The sequence below is a fragment of the Strigops habroptila genome, chromosome 13, assembly GCF_004027225.2.
Source record: "Strigops habroptila isolate Jane chromosome 13, bStrHab1.2.pri, whole genome shotgun sequence".
Lineage (NCBI taxonomy): Eukaryota > Metazoa > Chordata > Aves > Psittaciformes > Psittacidae > Strigops > Strigops habroptila.
Genome location: NC_044289.2, coordinates 12,576,699 through 12,592,521, shown reverse-complemented (window position 1 = coordinate 12,592,521; position 15,823 = coordinate 12,576,699). Strand labels below are relative to the sequence as shown.

The window sequence follows — 15,823 nt, the reverse complement described above, 5'->3', positions numbered from 1 at the left end:
AGGTTCTTTCTGTTTTGTCCTATGAAATTGAAACAATATAAAGAGAAGTTATAAACAAGCTTTGCCTCCTGAAATTATTATTTTGCTATTGCATATAGAAATACTTAAACCAAACTCAGCCCCTGGTTTTGTGAAGCTCTCAGGCTGCTGTGACATTTAATGTAATTTCTAACAAAGTTGCTGAAATCTTAAAATCCTAAAAAGATCCTGAAGCTCTTGCACAGAGTTTTTAAGTCTTTCCAAGATGGATTGGTCAACTTAATTGAGTTTGGGACATTTAGAAAAAAATTAGTTGTCTAAAGATTAGAAAGAAATAAGGAGGGATCTCGCAGAATTAACAAATGAAAAATAATTAATCCTCCCTCACAACAAAGACGAGAGAAGGATTAAAAGGCAGAGGGGGCTTTCCCACACCGGGAGTCGAACCCGGGCCGCCTGGGTGAAAACCAGGAATCCTAACCGCTAGACCATGTGGGACCGCACGCTTGTGCTCCCTGCCGCAACGCCTCCTGCCTGCGCCGCCACCTGCCTGCGCCGCCTGCTGGCCCCGCCTGCCGCCTGCCTGCGCTGCCCGTCCTGCCCGCGCTGCCCGCACTGTCCGTCCTGCCCGCGCTGCCCACACTGCCTGCACTGTCCATCCTGCCCGCACTGCTCGTCCTGCCCGCGCTGCCCACACTGCCCGCACTGCCCGTCCTGCCCGCGCTGCCCGCACTGCCCAAACTGCCCGCACTGCCCAAACTGCCCGCACTGCCCGTCCTGCCCGCGCTGCCCGCGCTGCCCGCGCTGCCTGCACTGGCCAACCTGCCCGCACTGCCTGTCCTGCCCGCACTGCCCATCCTGCCCGCACTACCCACACTGCCTGTACTGCCCATCCTGCCAGCACTGCCCATCCTTCCTGCACCGCTTGCACTGTCCATCCTGCCTGTGCTGCCTGCACTGTCCATCCTGCCCGCACTGCCTGCACTGCCTGCACCAAATTTAGAGTCATTCTTCAATCAGTCATTAAAATTCTCTTAGTTAAAAGATGGGGGCTGGAGGTTGGTGGAACTGAAGAAAGAAACGAGAAACAGGAGGATGAACAAATCAAGCCCAGCCTAAAAGTCCAGCATGTTCATGGCCATTACCCAGTTTCTCTACTAGTACAAAGGGTTGCCACGGAGGTACTTGGATGGAGATGCGTGTGTTCAGGCTGTCAGCACTCAAATTAAAATACAAGAACCTGTTCGTTGAGTTGTTCTGCTTAGTAGATATCCAAGATGTTTAAAGAACTAGCAAAGAACTGCTTTCAAAGTGGTTTGCCTAAAGCTGAATACCTGGATGCTGAGAGGAACCAGGCTCTCCTGACAAAGTTGGTGCAGCAGATGCAAACGAGGATGTTTGGCACTGCAATGTCAGCAACCACAGGTTCAGAAACTTCACTTCTCCCTGTGGTTACGTGGTAGAGCAAAAAACTTGCTGCTGTTCCCACTGAGTTCAGCAGGAGCATGGCTGGGCCTCAAACCCTTGACTGTCTAAGAAAGCATAAAAGATAAAGACTAATAAACCACTTCTTGTGCTCATTATAGGACTTTTTGTTATCAGTATGTATCAGTAAGCAGGCAGTGTGCAGGCAGAGCACAAAACGCTACCTGAGGGTAAAAGGGATTAAGTTTAGGTTTTAACAAAACAAATCTGTATCATTTCCCTGAAAGGACACACTAAGAAATAACAACCTGCACGAATTTCAGTTGGGGACACCTATTAACAACAAAATGGAGCTTTTTTTTTTTTTTAATAATAGTTAAGAAGAACAGGAATAATGGGATGAAGCTGAGAAAACTTAGGCAGGTTATAATGCAAAACACCCCGGCAGGATCTAAGGTAGACGTCTGAATGATTGCCCCAGGATCCAACAAGGCCAGCAAGAAATACCCCCAGAAGAGCCTCTGCACTGGTGAGAAATGGCAAAGGTGACCTTGCAAATCCCCATCTGCCTTTAACTCTGGAGTCCTGACTGTGGGACTTTCCTTCCAGGTTTCTCACAGAAATGGGGATTCAATTAATTTGTAAAGGCTTGTAAGAAGAAACCCCATCAGACTGCAGGATTAGCTTGAGGAATTACAGGTTCTGTCTGTGGCTAAGAAATAAACTCAGTTCTTGGCAAGGACCTACAACAATATTACACTGTCTGGCACAAACATCAGCCACGGCAAAGCCAGACGGGTCAGGCAGCTCATGCAGCCCAGAGGGAGAGGAGCAGGGAGTGACAGCGAGGTGGGACAGCTCTGTCACCACCGCTCACGTCGCTGTCTGGGTGCACATTGTGGTGTCAGCTCAGTGTCATTGGCATTGTCCTCATACCTCTGCTCTGGGCAGCTGTCCCCACCGAGGCTGGTGGGACTTGGTGTACCCAACCCATGTGGACACAGTGTCATGTTTTCCAGTGTATAACGTCTTCTGCAGGGGAGAGTGAACACCATTGCCCAGCTCATGTGTTTGGATCCATCAGTAAATCCTTAGAGGACTAGGCTGAAAGCTGCAGAGCTCTTACCAGACACAAATGGGTGTAAAAGCCCCTTGGGAATCTGTAACTGATGTGGTGGCAGGGACATATGCACCTTATTTTGGGGAGTTTGTGGGAATTTTGAAGGAAGGCAGACAAAGCTCTGCTGTGGACGTTTTCCTGACGTTCGCTGCCATCAGCCTCAGAGCTTGGCTCACTGAAAGTGACCTGGGAGCATGGACTTCCCTTCCTATCTCTGCCTAGCTTTGGGACAAGGACTACCCAGGACAGTATAGTTGACCTCCTGGTTCACAAGGGACATTGCCACCTACACCTTCCTCCCCCATTCCTCCCTCCTCCTGGCCCGTTCTAGTTTGTGCCTCTGCTCCTCATCCTTGTCCCAGTGCTGGCCTGATCATCCGCTGGGCCAGTTCAGGTTACCAGCCTGGCAAAACACCACTCACTTCTGGTTTGTGCTAGTTTAGTGAGCTGGCATGATTCACCCAGGCTCAGATGAACACCAGAACCAAGAGTTGGAGCAGCAGGAGGAGTAAGACATGATGCATGGGCAGCCCTCAGCTCAGTTCAGCCATCTCACCCACTGCATCCTTCTTCCCTTCTCAGGGCTTGTAATCGTTGTATCTGATGCCCTTTTCCTCTTTACAGCTCCTCTCTAAAAAGGCAGAGTTCTCCTTTGCTGTGGAGAGCTCTGCTAGAGCTCACCCTGTAGCTCTGCAAGCAGCAGGGAGCCACAGTAGCAGGGAAGATGGCAGAAACCTCTCCTGTATGTTTTTAGTCACAATCTGTTTTAGAAAGCAGGAGAGGAAACAAAGAGCATTTGCTGCTCCATCTGTTTCCGCGTCCCATGCTGCTAAGGTTGGGTTACAGCCAGCTGCTGCCATTGCCAATTGGTAATGCGATAGCGCGACTGCTTCCTTTGCAAGGGAGCTAAGGAAGGTAAGAGGGAAAGAACTGGGACAGGATGATTTTAAAAAGCCCCTTTGCAGAACACCTGGCTCGTTATATACTTTTACATCATGCCCACCATAAAAGCCCCTGCTGATTGCTGCTTACAAACACGTATTGTTACTAATGGCCAAATATCTCCAACTAGCTCTTTCCAAAGGACCATCCTGAGCTATTCGATATCTCCAGTCAGCTTCAAAACACAGACAGGGTTAATGAAGAACAGGGGTGTTTTTTCTTTGCCTCTTACATGTTAAGACCATTTGTCAGAGAGGATTCTCACAGCGCACAATCCAGAGAACCTCAGCCAGCATCCAGGTCAGCTCAGTCTTGTTCAATAATGTATTTGAGACATTTGATACCAGATGTCTGTGCTTTGAAACAATGGAGAATTCACCACATCAGCCTGCCCAGCTTGAACCTCAAGCCCCTTAACATTGAATTACATGACACTGAATTATAGATGTGTTAACGGGAAGGGACCTTTGGAGTGTTTTAGCCCAAACTCTTGCTTGAAGGGAGACCATCACCAACACTATACAAGGTCAACCATGGCTTTGCATTGCCACACCTTGAAAATCTCCAAAGACAGAGATCCCATCACTCATGTGGGTGAACTGTACCTCCTGGTCAACCTAGCACTTTATCTGGTTCCTGTTGCAACAAAGAGCTGCCCATTGTGAGAAATCTCGCCTACATGTAGGCACTCACAGTAGTAGCTCAGTAGTAGTTTGACCTATTCAAAATATGGCTTTCACAGGGCAGAATGTTTTCTGATATTATTGGCTCCTTCATCCTCCCACCATCACTGGTGCCCTGGAAGGCAAATCCAAGGTTGCAGCTTCACCGGGTCAGTGCTGGCTGTAAGCTCAGTCACCCAAACCTTGCCAAGCATTTTAGGTGTCTACTCCCAGTATCACCAGTCTCTCCTCAACACAGAGTTTGTGCACTCCTGACTGGAGCTGTTAATCCGTGCTTGCTGTGTATGGAAACACCGTGAGGCTGTGCTCAGAGTTGTAGCACATCTATCTGGGCATTGCCCCACGTCCCCAGCCCTATACGCCAGGCAGCAGCAGTGCAATATTGAGCTTTCCTTACCTTTAGCATCACCAGTTCTTCCACAGATGAGGAACACCCCTCATGCAAAGTCCTCCACCTGCCATTTCCTGATGTGGAGTGTGTGCACAGGCACGGATGTCCACCAGCTGAGCAGCTTCATGAAAGCAGGGTGGGTGTATGACTCCAGATACAGTTTCTTCCACCTGGGAGCAACATCTGAAGAAAAGATTTGAGCATGATCTCAGGGAGCTGGCTCCTTCTGCAGTTCTTCAGTGACAGTTGTAGGAAATATCCTTCAGCCAAGAACAGGCAGCGGGGGGATACTTTGGCCTGGAAACATTGAACATACATCTCTTAATTCATATCACAGTGATCTAGTGTTCACAGCCTCACAATTCATGAAGGCTGTTTCTTCTTGTAGGCAGTGTGGTTTTGTTATTAGCAAAAGAGCCAGGGTTTATGACCCCCTGTTCTCAGAGGCACTGCAATGTCTTTGCCACGCTCTCAAAGACTTTTCAGACATTTCATATTCACCTCCTATCTTTATCATCATATTCACCTCCTATCATTGCTATATTTGGTGTTCTGATGGCAGGCATCACAATTGGTGGGCTTCATCTCCCATGTACATGTCACAGGGTGACCCATCTGTCCCTCTGGAGGAGGACCTCCTTGTGTTACTGTACCAGGTAGAAGTTTTTCCCAGTCCATGACTGCTCAGGCTGTGAAAGCCTCCGGAAAAGTCACTGCAGAGATCCCACAAAAGCAGCTTTTCCCTTAGCTGCTCGACTTTTTCCTCTCAAGGATTTCTCTCCCCCTCCCTGAGTCACTGATGTCGACACAGCTCATGTTCACCAGCGCTCCCTGGCTCTCCTGAAGAGGTGGACTCTGGTCTGGAAGCTTTCTACCTGTGTGCAAGTCACAATCTCACAACCATCTATCGTGCCTGGTAGCTGAACCCCCTTTCACACAGCTTTCCTCTTCTGGCAGTGGGGATCTCTGCTCCCAAAGGGTGTCCTTGGTGCTAGTGGGTATGTGACCATCCTCTGGTGGGGAGGTTCTGCCTTCATAGTGGTTTCCTTGCTCTTCATTTTGATGCCCTCCTGCTGCATGACTGTGCAAGACCACACAGGGCTGCTGAGTAGGACTGATCTGAGCTGTCATTTCAGTGTGTCCTTAAGTGCTTCCAGCTCACCTGCCATGGCCTGAAGAGAGAGGGGATCTCTTGGCACGCTATGCGCACAATCACATCCCAGGTTTTAGCTGCAGCCACTAAGCAATGAAGTTACAGAGTCTCCAGCAAGCTTACTGGATGTGTAGGTTGAAAACAGCCTACATATTATCATCAAAACCCAAAATATGCAAAATAAAAAGAGAACATTGCAGAAAACCTGAACGCTTGTCTGGTCCCTCCTGCAGCCAACTTCCCGTGTACCATATTGGTCACTCATTCTGGGGTCCCCTGAAGCTGAGGCTTTTGCAACCTCCCATCTCCCCAGCTTCTATTTTCAGCCTGTCCCAAGGCTCTTGCTGGCACAGAGATGCCAATCAGGCTGTTAAAGTTTTTTTAAACCAAGTCTGTATCTATGAGAGCCCATGAACAGACTGTCAGGCTGCTGTAAGCATTTTCCCAGCATCGCTGTTTCCCTCAGAGGACAGGTATAGCTGTTATTGGCAAAGGCTAGTGAGATCTGCATCCCCGCAAGGAAAGCTGCCAATTTAACCACGTTAGAGCTACACCAGCAAACTTTTGTTTCCAGTGCAGAGCTGGTTTAACTCTTCCTTTCCTTCCCCACTAGTCCCTGGGCTTTGCATCCCTGCAAAACTCATTTCTGCTGCAGCACCACGGGCATTTCCAGCAGCTCTGCAGCCCCCGCGGGGGCCCCGCTGCATGGACCCCCTGGTCAGCACAAGGCAGCTGTGCGGCCATGATCTCACTGTCTCTCTATTTGTTATTTAAAAGTGCAGTGGGACTTCCATGCGAATGTCTTCAGATTAAGTTACTCTGAAGTTCTCCAGTAGTGCCAAAACACCGTCTGCGAGAGAGCACAGCAAGCGTGTTATCGCTCCGTGCAGGAACCCCATCCCCTGGCTTGCCTGGGGCAATGAATAAGCTGAACAGACTCATTTCTGACTGTAGCAGAAATTTGCTGCGTGGTTTGATATGCACCCCAAATCCCTCTGTTAGTGGCAAAATCCACCGAGAATCTGCCATATCTTGCATCCCCAGTTAGAGGGGTCTGAGATACCCAGGCAGGATTTGCCCCCACAGGGGGTTGTTCCTGTTCTGCAGTAACAGGACCCCATATGATATTCGCTGGGAGCAGTGCCACACTGCAGCACTCAGTGCGATAAGTGGGGCTCTCCTGAGCCACCGTGCCAAGTGACACACTCCAAACTGGTGGCTGACAGAAGCTGAGCCAGCAGGACTGACCTTTACAGCACAGCTTGTTTGTTCAGACAGCTCATGCTGGTCAAGGAGCAGAGCTCTGCTTTCTCCAGAGGCCTCTGAACTGTTTGTGCTCTGATGGTCGATGGTGCCTGCATGGGAGACACACCTGGTCTTCCAGCACAGCCTTGGCCAGATTACTACGTGCTCAGCACACAGATAAACACAGAAAGTCCGCAAAATCTTTCCAGACAAAGTTGCTGGGACACAATAGAGGACATGTCTGGGCAAATCCAGACATGTCGCAGCCATACACCATGGGCTGATCCAAGGCTCTCCATCTCACCGTGTCACCTCACAGGGGCAGCCCGGCACCCAGTCTAGACCAAGACATTTTCCCCTGTCGATGCTCCAGGCTGGTTCATGTCCCTCTTTCCATTCCTGCTCTTAGAGGTGTCAGGAATAACACAGGGCGAGCGGAGCCGTTCAAGCCCAGTGCTCGTCTGGACGCTCCCTGCCAGCTCCGGGCACCGCGTCGGGGACACCCATCAGGGGGACGAACGATTTATCGATGTATTTACTGGGGCTGCCGTGACCCTCGCGCCGGGGCTCCTCAGCACCAAGGGGCTCAGGAGGGCCCCGGAGCCGCCGCCGCCGCCGCCGCCAGGGGCTGCCCTCGGCCCACGGGCCCCGCCGCTGCCGCCGGCTCCGCTGCCCGCCCCGCCCCTGCCGGCCCGGCCCCGCTGGGCGCGGCGGCCCCCAGCAGAGGGACCCGGGGAGCGGCCGGGGGTCCCGGCGGCCGGGCCGGGCCGGGCCGGGCCGCACCGCCCCCCGGGCGGGGCCGGGATCGGGTTTCACATCCTGCCCCGCTCGCGGGCAGAGCGGGCGGCGCGGCTGAGCGGGACATGGCGGAGAGGTGAGTGCGGGAGCGCGGCCGCCGCGCACCTGTTGAAGCGGCGGGAGGGAGCGCGGCGGCCGCCGCCGGCCCCTCGAGGCGGGGAGCGGGCCGGCACCCGGAGGTACCTCCGGCCCGGGGCGGGAGAGCGGGGCCGGGCGGGCAGGTGAGAGGCGGCCGGCGCCGGGCCGGGCCCTGTGGCGGTGGCGGCGGCAGCGCCAGGCCGAGCCGGGCGGCCAGGTTGTGCGGGAGCCGCTCCCCGCCTCGGCCGGCCCGTCTGCGGCGGGGTCCTGCGGCCGCTCAGCCCCTTCAGGTCGGTTTCCCGCTGCGCGCAGCCTCCATCGGGGCGGGTGGCTTCGAGTTGCGCGGAGCTGAGCTGCTCTGACCCCGGCGCGGAGCCCCCCGTCCTGCCCGGGCGTCCGGCGGAGCGGCAGCATCGCCCTCCCTGGAGGCTGCGGCTGGCTCTGCAGGGTGGCCTCGTACCTATGGAGGCGAGCGGTTAATCGGGAGCACACTCTGATTTCGGACCCGTTTCGGACCGGGCTCTGGGGTGAGTGGCACGAGTAGGTTGTTCCCTGTTGCTCTATAAACCGAACACAGTTCTGAAATGACAATATTTTCCTGGTCAAGCGCAGGAATGGTGTTGCGCTTGGTTTGCTGGAGAGGGGTTATCAGGAGAGGGTTCGCTTCCTGCTTGGAAGCGGGTAGGGAGCCAGGATCACCTGTTGGCAGTGAAAATGGAGGGCCAGGTAGCCAGGCCAGTTTCCCAGGCTGCATCCTGCTTCCGACCAACACGGGCGGATTTTATGGCTCCTCTGAATAACCCCATTCAAGGAGAATTCCTCCTGCTCGCTCTGCGTCTCGGCTCGTCGGCCAGAAGTGGTTGAATTAAGTTTGGCTCTGCTGGGAGGAAGGTACCGAGCCTGGCAGAAGCACTGTCATCCCCGCGGCTGATGCCAGTTGCTGTTGTGCTGTTTGGCCAGCGTTTTTTTTTCACCCTAGATGAAAAGCTCAGAACGATTTAACATTCCTGCAAGCAGGACTCTCCCTAGGGGCACCAGATTTCAGCTGGCTTCTCACATTCTCTTTGTCTGGGGGAGAGGAGGGAGGGCTGTGCTGGCTTTTTGCCCAGCACCTCGGTGATGGTGCAAGGTGTTTGGAATGATTTTTACTTCTCTTATGTTTGAAGTTGTTTTTTTCCTTTTTTATTTCTTTTTTTCCTTCTCTCTCTTCTGCATCTTCTCCAGCAGAACATGGTTTGAGTTAGTCTATAAGAAGGAGTGTCTTGGGAAGGGGTAGCATATCCTCTTGAGAGTGGATATAGAATGCCAGAATTTATCCGGAGCAAAATGATGAGGGCAGCATCACGCTCGTGGTCTGCCAGCAATAGCAACTCATAGTGGCTGCTTCTGCCTCCCTGCTGTGACAGCCAAGGGCACTGGGTGCTCTGGGATCAAGGTTGCAGGTTGCTCATTTCAGGGCATAAACTGGAAAACCTGACAAAATCACCTAGTTCTGGGGCTATTGCTCCAATAGCCAGCGCAGAGGAGTACAGGATTTCTTGCACTGGGTTTTGGCATATATTTTTCTAGTGTATTCGCATTGATTATCTGTTTGATGCTTTTTGAGTTCAGTGTTTGCTAGGTTGATGAGACAGCTTTTCCTGTCGGTTGGATGGAGGCTATTTGGAGTGATGCTGAGATCACAGTGGATTATAGGAATGCAGATTTTGAAGCCAGTTTTTTGGTCAGATAGTTCACATGCCTTCTGTATTCACAACAGGTTTGCTTAGCTGAAACAGATGTCTTGGCCTTAGCTGGGAGCACATAAGCTACAGGGAGATCTAAGTATATTGGTCTGGTGCGTTTTGTAACCAAGAGAATTTTATGATCATCCTTGTGGTGCAAAAGGCTGCTTTCAGCCTGACCCTTACTGGATCTGAAGCTGAAAACCTCCCTAGAGACTTGCACATTTAATGTGCCAACAAGACATGAAGGATCCGGTTCACTGAACTCTGCCCTGCGTTAGGGGCACAAAAGGCAAATGCCTCCCATTCAAGTGATTTACTTGATCTCTAGAAAAATGTAATGCACCATGGTGCAAAGATGAAAGGAGGAGAGACTGGGACTCCTGTAGTGAACTGCCTAATGGGTAAGAGAAACCTGCAGATTTCAGCGTATTTGTGTTTGAGCTTTGAGGCGTCTTTTTTAATCAATCCTGCTGTTCTTTTGGGGTTGGCTTTGTGGGATTGGGGCAACTGCCTACTGGCAACCAGGTCAAGTCTGTAAATCAGGGAATAGTGGGGTTTTTTCCATAGAGCCATGAAGGAAGAACTATTAGCATCATTGTGGGACTGTGGGAAGGACTGTAAGATCTGAATCAGCTTTAATGGAATCGCTTCTGTAATTAAAGAGAACAAAAGTGTAAACTGCTGTAGGATTCTGGCTTTTAGGCCCATGAGGGTGTTTTGGTTTTGGTTTGGTTTGGTTTTTTTCCCTGGCAGTGCAGTTTAATGAATATTCATATTCATGAACCATTTCTTTGAAGTTGCAAAAGGCTGTGTCACATGTATATTCCTCGATAGGTGAATGTATTAGTAAGCATACTACTTGGTTGCCATTTTACCTGTGGAGAAGAAAGCTTTTCAGTTTGGACTTGCCATTTCAGCAGTATGGTTTTGGCTGTTTGAATTCAACAGCCTTGGGATGTGAGCAGAGGGAGATCTTCCCCAGCACTAGAAGTACTGGGGATTGCTGAAGTTAGCTGGGTGGGTAGAAGGGCTGGGGATGATACTGAGAGCACTTGTTCAGTGGGAAACCTGCTGGTCTGACGGCTGTTTTAATTTGATTAATACAAAAATATAAAGGATTCACATGCGAAGAAGACTCTTAATTTTGTTATTTAATCTTGGTATCTTGAGTACGAGTTTGTTGCATATAGTTAATTCAGATGAATTCAGGCTTTAATTTGTCTTTGCCTGAATACTAGTCTCTCTGTTTTTTCAGAAGCTTTAATTTAGGAGTGAGTGAAAACTTCCACACTTCAGCAGCTCCAGGGCAGGCTGATGACAGACTCCTTGTGTCTGAGCTCAGCCGTGGCTTTGCAGCAAAGGGGTCTTATGGTTTTGGCAGAACCTCCCGCTGCTACTCGGCGCAGAGCTCCCCGCGTCCTCTGAACTGGGTCCACGTGTCCTGTTCTGGTTTACCCTCTTCTTAATTGGCTTAAATAAGGCCATGAATAAATGTCCTCTCTGAGGCTAGCTGTGACTGCAGGAACAAGCCTCTGCTCCCAGCAGGTTGTCTGCTGGGTGAGCCTATTCCTGGATGAACACTGTAGTAGCTCATTCACAGTAAATGAGCTGGGTCAGTGAAGGTCTCTGTTTGCTCTCTGACATCAGTGGAGATAAGTGCAGGTGGGAGAGGTTATCAGCAGCCTGACCTCTGCCACGCGCTCCTGCTGTCATCCCTGCTCCTCTGAACGTGCTGCTGGAGCTATTGGTGAGCTTGCCAGGGCAGTTTTCCTTGAGATGAAATGATTTAGGGATGAAAGACAGCCTGGCTTTAAGTGAAACCAGGAGTGTGTTTTGCTCCAGTAGCTTTGCTGGCAGAGGCAGAACAGGGGTAATAAGCTGTGGAGAACAAGGTAGTCATCTTGCCCACCATCACTGCCATATCCTTTTGAAGCTGCTCTGTCAGCAGACCCAGCACAGCCGCAGTTAACTCCTGAGGTGGAGTCGTGCCTTGAGTTACAGTGTTTGACTATGCAGATAAAGCCTGGTCCTTGGGAAACGCCTTCAGACACACCAGTGTCTTCTGATGGATACTAATCAGAAGTTCAAAGGAAAGCAGCAGTGTTTCCTCCTTCTCTGTGGTCTCCTTTCCCAGTGTCTCCATTCCTGTCGTACTGCTCAAATGGCTTTCTCAGTGGATGATGCAATTAGCAGGAGATGCTTGCAAGCTTTCAGCAAGTAAATACATCAGGATTTGAAATGCTCCGTTTAGGCTCCATCAATCCTTCCCAGGTGGAGCACAATTATTTGTGCCTTGTCGTGGCATGTACACACTCCTATTTCTTTAAAAAGCCCTCTGGGCAGATTTGAATAGTCGGTGAAGTACCTCTTATTTGTAGTAAAAATAAATTCCAGAGCAGACACTGGGATTTGATTTTGAGATGCATTCATAGAGGGTTTCTGAGCTCTGCTGTCATTACTTATACATTCGATGTTAATTCCTACCTTTGTCAAGGTGCGCAGAAAGGCAATTCCCTTGTGGGAAAGACAGCCTTGCACTTCTTAGTAGCTCGGTCAGAAGTGTCCACTGGAGCAAACTGTCTGATTGTTTTTATACTTTTCATGGGGAAGGGTAGTCTCTGCTTTGGGCAATTTCTTAAAGCAGTCAGTTTTTGGAGTGTCAGGAAAGCACTAACTGAAGCAGCAGACGTGAGGTCCATCTGGCTCGTACATCTGGAACAAGACACTGCAGGTCAAGAGAAAATTTTTTTGCACTTGGTCTTTGTCTTGTGGGAGAATGGAAAAAATACCATTTTTTGGGATATATTCTCTCATCTTAATTACTGTTCCAAGTGTTTGAGGTTACTGTTGTGAGGAATAAGTGTTTTATACTTCCAGTTGAATACTGACTAGCGAATTCCAGTGTAGCTGGTGTCAACCATCCTCCAGCTTCTCTCCCAAGCTTTTTTCCTTGTGTTGTCAGCTGCTGTTTTTTGTTGGTTATGCAATGCACGGAGCCAGAAGAGGTTTAGGAAACTTATAATGAGGATGCTGAAGATCCAGACTGATTGCTTGCAACAAAGCCTGGGAGATGGAAAGGACTCCATGATCCCAGGGGGAGCATTGGAGTGTCTTATGTAGCAGCTCAGTGAGTTGGGATGTGTCTGGCCTCTTACAGTTACCTGCTTCAGGTGAAGAAATGGAACTTGGGTTGGACTATATGAACTTTAGAAATTCCCCCTGAAAAAAACCAAGCAGAAAGACCAAAGCACTGGAGGAGCTGAGGTGCTTTTTTTCAGCCTCTTTTGTCTTCTTGGACTCAAGGTCTTGCATGCAATTCCACTGAGGGCTTTGCGCTGCAGAGTGCTGGGGAACATCTGAAATAGAGGTATTGTCAATAGAATTACTCATTGGCATCTTCATCAGCCACTAGAGGCAAATAGAAGGCTGGTTCTACATAGAGAATGTATTTTCTCACCCCTCTTGTATTCTGCTTGTGCCCAGCTCCCTGAGCCAAGCTCTCGCTGCACTTTGCCTTCCTTGGTGGAAACTGCTCTGATGTGGGATGAAATGAAGATGACAGCAAACGCACCGTGCTCCCCAGGCTTGCTGTGTGTTCCTGTTTCAGCCTGGAGCAGAGCAGTCCTGGGCCCCTCTAAACCAACCTTTTTCTTAGCCACAGGGTTTATGATCTACCAAAAACAAACAAGACAAGTAGGGTGTGGGGGAGAAAAACTGAACCTGTGCTGGCTTCTTTTGTGTGTGTAACTTGGCAGATGTGGGACACTGCCAGAAGGCACTTTGCTTTGGCAGATGGGGCTGTTTCCTACCTGGGCAAACAAGGTTGCTGCTTTCTGGCTGGAAACCTGTTACAGAGGCAGAAAAGACTCAGTGTACTGGGATTTAGTGTCGTCTTGGACGTTATGAACCAGTGGCCCAGGGCCAGGTGTGCTGTAACAGGGATAACTTCTTTGTTCTGTGGATCTGGTTTTTCTGTTTGGTTTTGCTTGTGTTTGGGTTTTTTCCCAGAAGAATGACAAAGAGGCTTACTGTCTCCATCGCCAGTGATACCAAGAAAAGCACTGCACAATGCTGCCTGACGAGCTGGCGCTGAGCTCAGCGAGTCCCTTTTAACCACATGGAGTTCAGCTGTCTTGGGTTTTTCACTGAGGCAGAGCAATGTCTGCTGTGTGGATTTTCATGTGTAGCAGCAGCCAAGGCTCAGTTTAGAAGGATGAATTGGCGTAAAGTATTTTCAGTAACATAGTGAAGTTAGAGAAAAAGTTATCATAGGAGACTTTATAGCTGAATAATTAAATACAGATCCAGGAGATGCAATGGGTGAGCAGTGCTGTGTGGCATTGCCTGGGAAGATGCTCCTCCGGAGGCTGTGGCCAGACCAGGCAGTGGATGTTGGCTGCAGTTTTTGGTGTCTCTGCTCTGGCTGCTGGGCCCTTGAGGTGGCTAGATCAGTTTTATTATAGGGATCCCTTAAGGTCCAGATGTTAGTTTCAACACATTCAGTTTGTTGTAAAACTGTAAATGCCATATTTGGTCCTCTTCTGGTCCAGCAACTGTTTCCTCCTCATGTATAGTGTAGTTCTTTGATAGCTACCTGTGTATCAGCCACACTGTCTAGTTCCTCTTTGCTCCCTAGCTACAGTAATTAGGTTTGGGATTTTGTTTTATTAGGCCTTCCAAGCATTGCTCTGAGCTATGGTGAGAGGAGAAGCTCCAAGTGTTTTATGAATTCTTGGTGATGAATCAACATCAGGCGAAGCTAAGAGAGATAGCAAAAGGGCCGTAAGCTGAGGTGGAGAGCCTGGAGTGCAGCTGGCATGAGAAGCACTTAGTACATGCCTAAGGACAAATGCTAAAGCACACTGTAATATGGAGGTACATTTTCTTAGCAGTTTATACCATCATAATAACATGGGTAGTCTGTCTGGAATACAGCTGAGCTGCATTTAATCAGTACAGTCAAATGAGTGTGAAGCAAGTAGTTGAAGCTTGGAGGGCAGCTTTGTGCTTGGGTGCCATCAGGGTTGGTGCTGCCCTTGGGCTTTCGCCTGCAGGTCCTGCATTAGAGCATAAATGGCAGAAGAGTTGCAGTTTTGGCTTATAAACTACTTAGAAAACTTGCCATTGAAATAAGCTACTTCAGTTTTCACGAAATTAGATTTTAAATCACTGAAAATGAGGGTGAAAAACAAGCGCTGTGGTCCTTTCCTTACTGTGGGTTTAGAAGCTGCAGAGGAAATGCCTGGTGAGTAGGTGGCGGTCTGGCAACTCAGCCTAAATTCACTAAAGCTGTAATTTGAAATTAGTCTAAAACACAGGTTTGAGGTTCTGGAGACTGAAGGCTCTTCCAAAGCAGAAGTCTGTTCTGGGGTGGCAATAGGCATAAAAGATAAGAAAGACACTGACGATCTTCTAGGAGTGAAGCTGTGCGCTTGTTTCTTCTGGCTGTGGGTCCTGTCACCAGGACACTAGCATTTGAGTGCTTACATTTTATTTGGTCTTGGAGGGTGAAGTCACTTGATTTTGTTTCCATTTGGATAAGGAAAGCTTCTGCTGAGCTGCAAGAGCTGTCTGTGCATGGTGGAGAAGTTTTTCGGTAAGACGCTGTGTTTGGTGCAAGACATGTTTGCTGTGGGGCTGAAGGAAAACTTCATCTTGGGCTGCTTTCTCTGCCCCACTGTTCTGGAGCATGAAACACAGAAGTGGAGAAGTGGTGGACAGCATGGTGATGACCAAATGGCTCAGTGAAACATTTCAGCTCGAAGTGTAAAAACGGGTGACTTCCAGAGGTTGATGTGGTTGTTCCTGCCTGGCCTGGGTGGCTCGGGCAGGGAGCTGTGCTTGGGGCATGTTGATTTTGGGCTGCATCCTGCACCGGAGGCTCGCTGGGGAAGAGCAGAGTTTCCTATTTGAGTGATAACCGTGTACATCTTGTACTCCGGGCACTGAAATAAGAGCCCCTGCAGCTGACCACGGCGACTCCGTTACCGCGGTCCTGGCAGCGCGTGTGGTGCCTGCTCGGAGTGGAGCTCAGCCCCATGAGCAGCACATTATGGGCTATCGGTATAGGCAGGGGAGGGCACATGTTTAACTCCTGTTGCCTTGCTCAAACCTCTGCTATTTGCATCAGCAGCCATTTCTTCAAGTGGATGTGTGGGGATGGTCAGAGAATAGACCAATTCTTGCCCTGCACACCTGAGGTAAACCCCGAGTTCCCATGGATGGTATAGAGGATTTCTTAGAATCCCAGACTGGTTTGGGTTGGAAGGGACCTTAAAGCTC

General features: G+C 49.9%; 1 protein-coding gene and 1 non-coding gene across 2 annotated transcripts in view; one reads left to right on the top strand and one right to left on the bottom strand.

The window, feature by feature from the left end:
- Nucleotides 1-405: 405 nt before the first annotated feature.
- On the bottom strand, nt 406-477 carry TRNAE-UUC. The gene has a single exon. It is a non-coding gene; the product is annotated as a tRNA-Glu (tRNA).
- A 7,227-nt stretch (nt 478-7,704) lies between these two features.
- LOC115615129 (rho GTPase-activating protein 39-like) overlaps nt 7,705-15,823 on the top strand; it is a 46,503-nt gene continuing 38,384 nt past the window's right edge. The window contains exon 1 of the mRNA XM_030502914.1: nt 7,705-7,812. Coding sequence (XP_030358774.1) covers nt 7,802-7,812 — 11 coding nt within the window. The 5' untranslated portion in view covers nt 7,705-7,801. The remainder of the gene's footprint in view (nt 7,813-15,823) is intronic.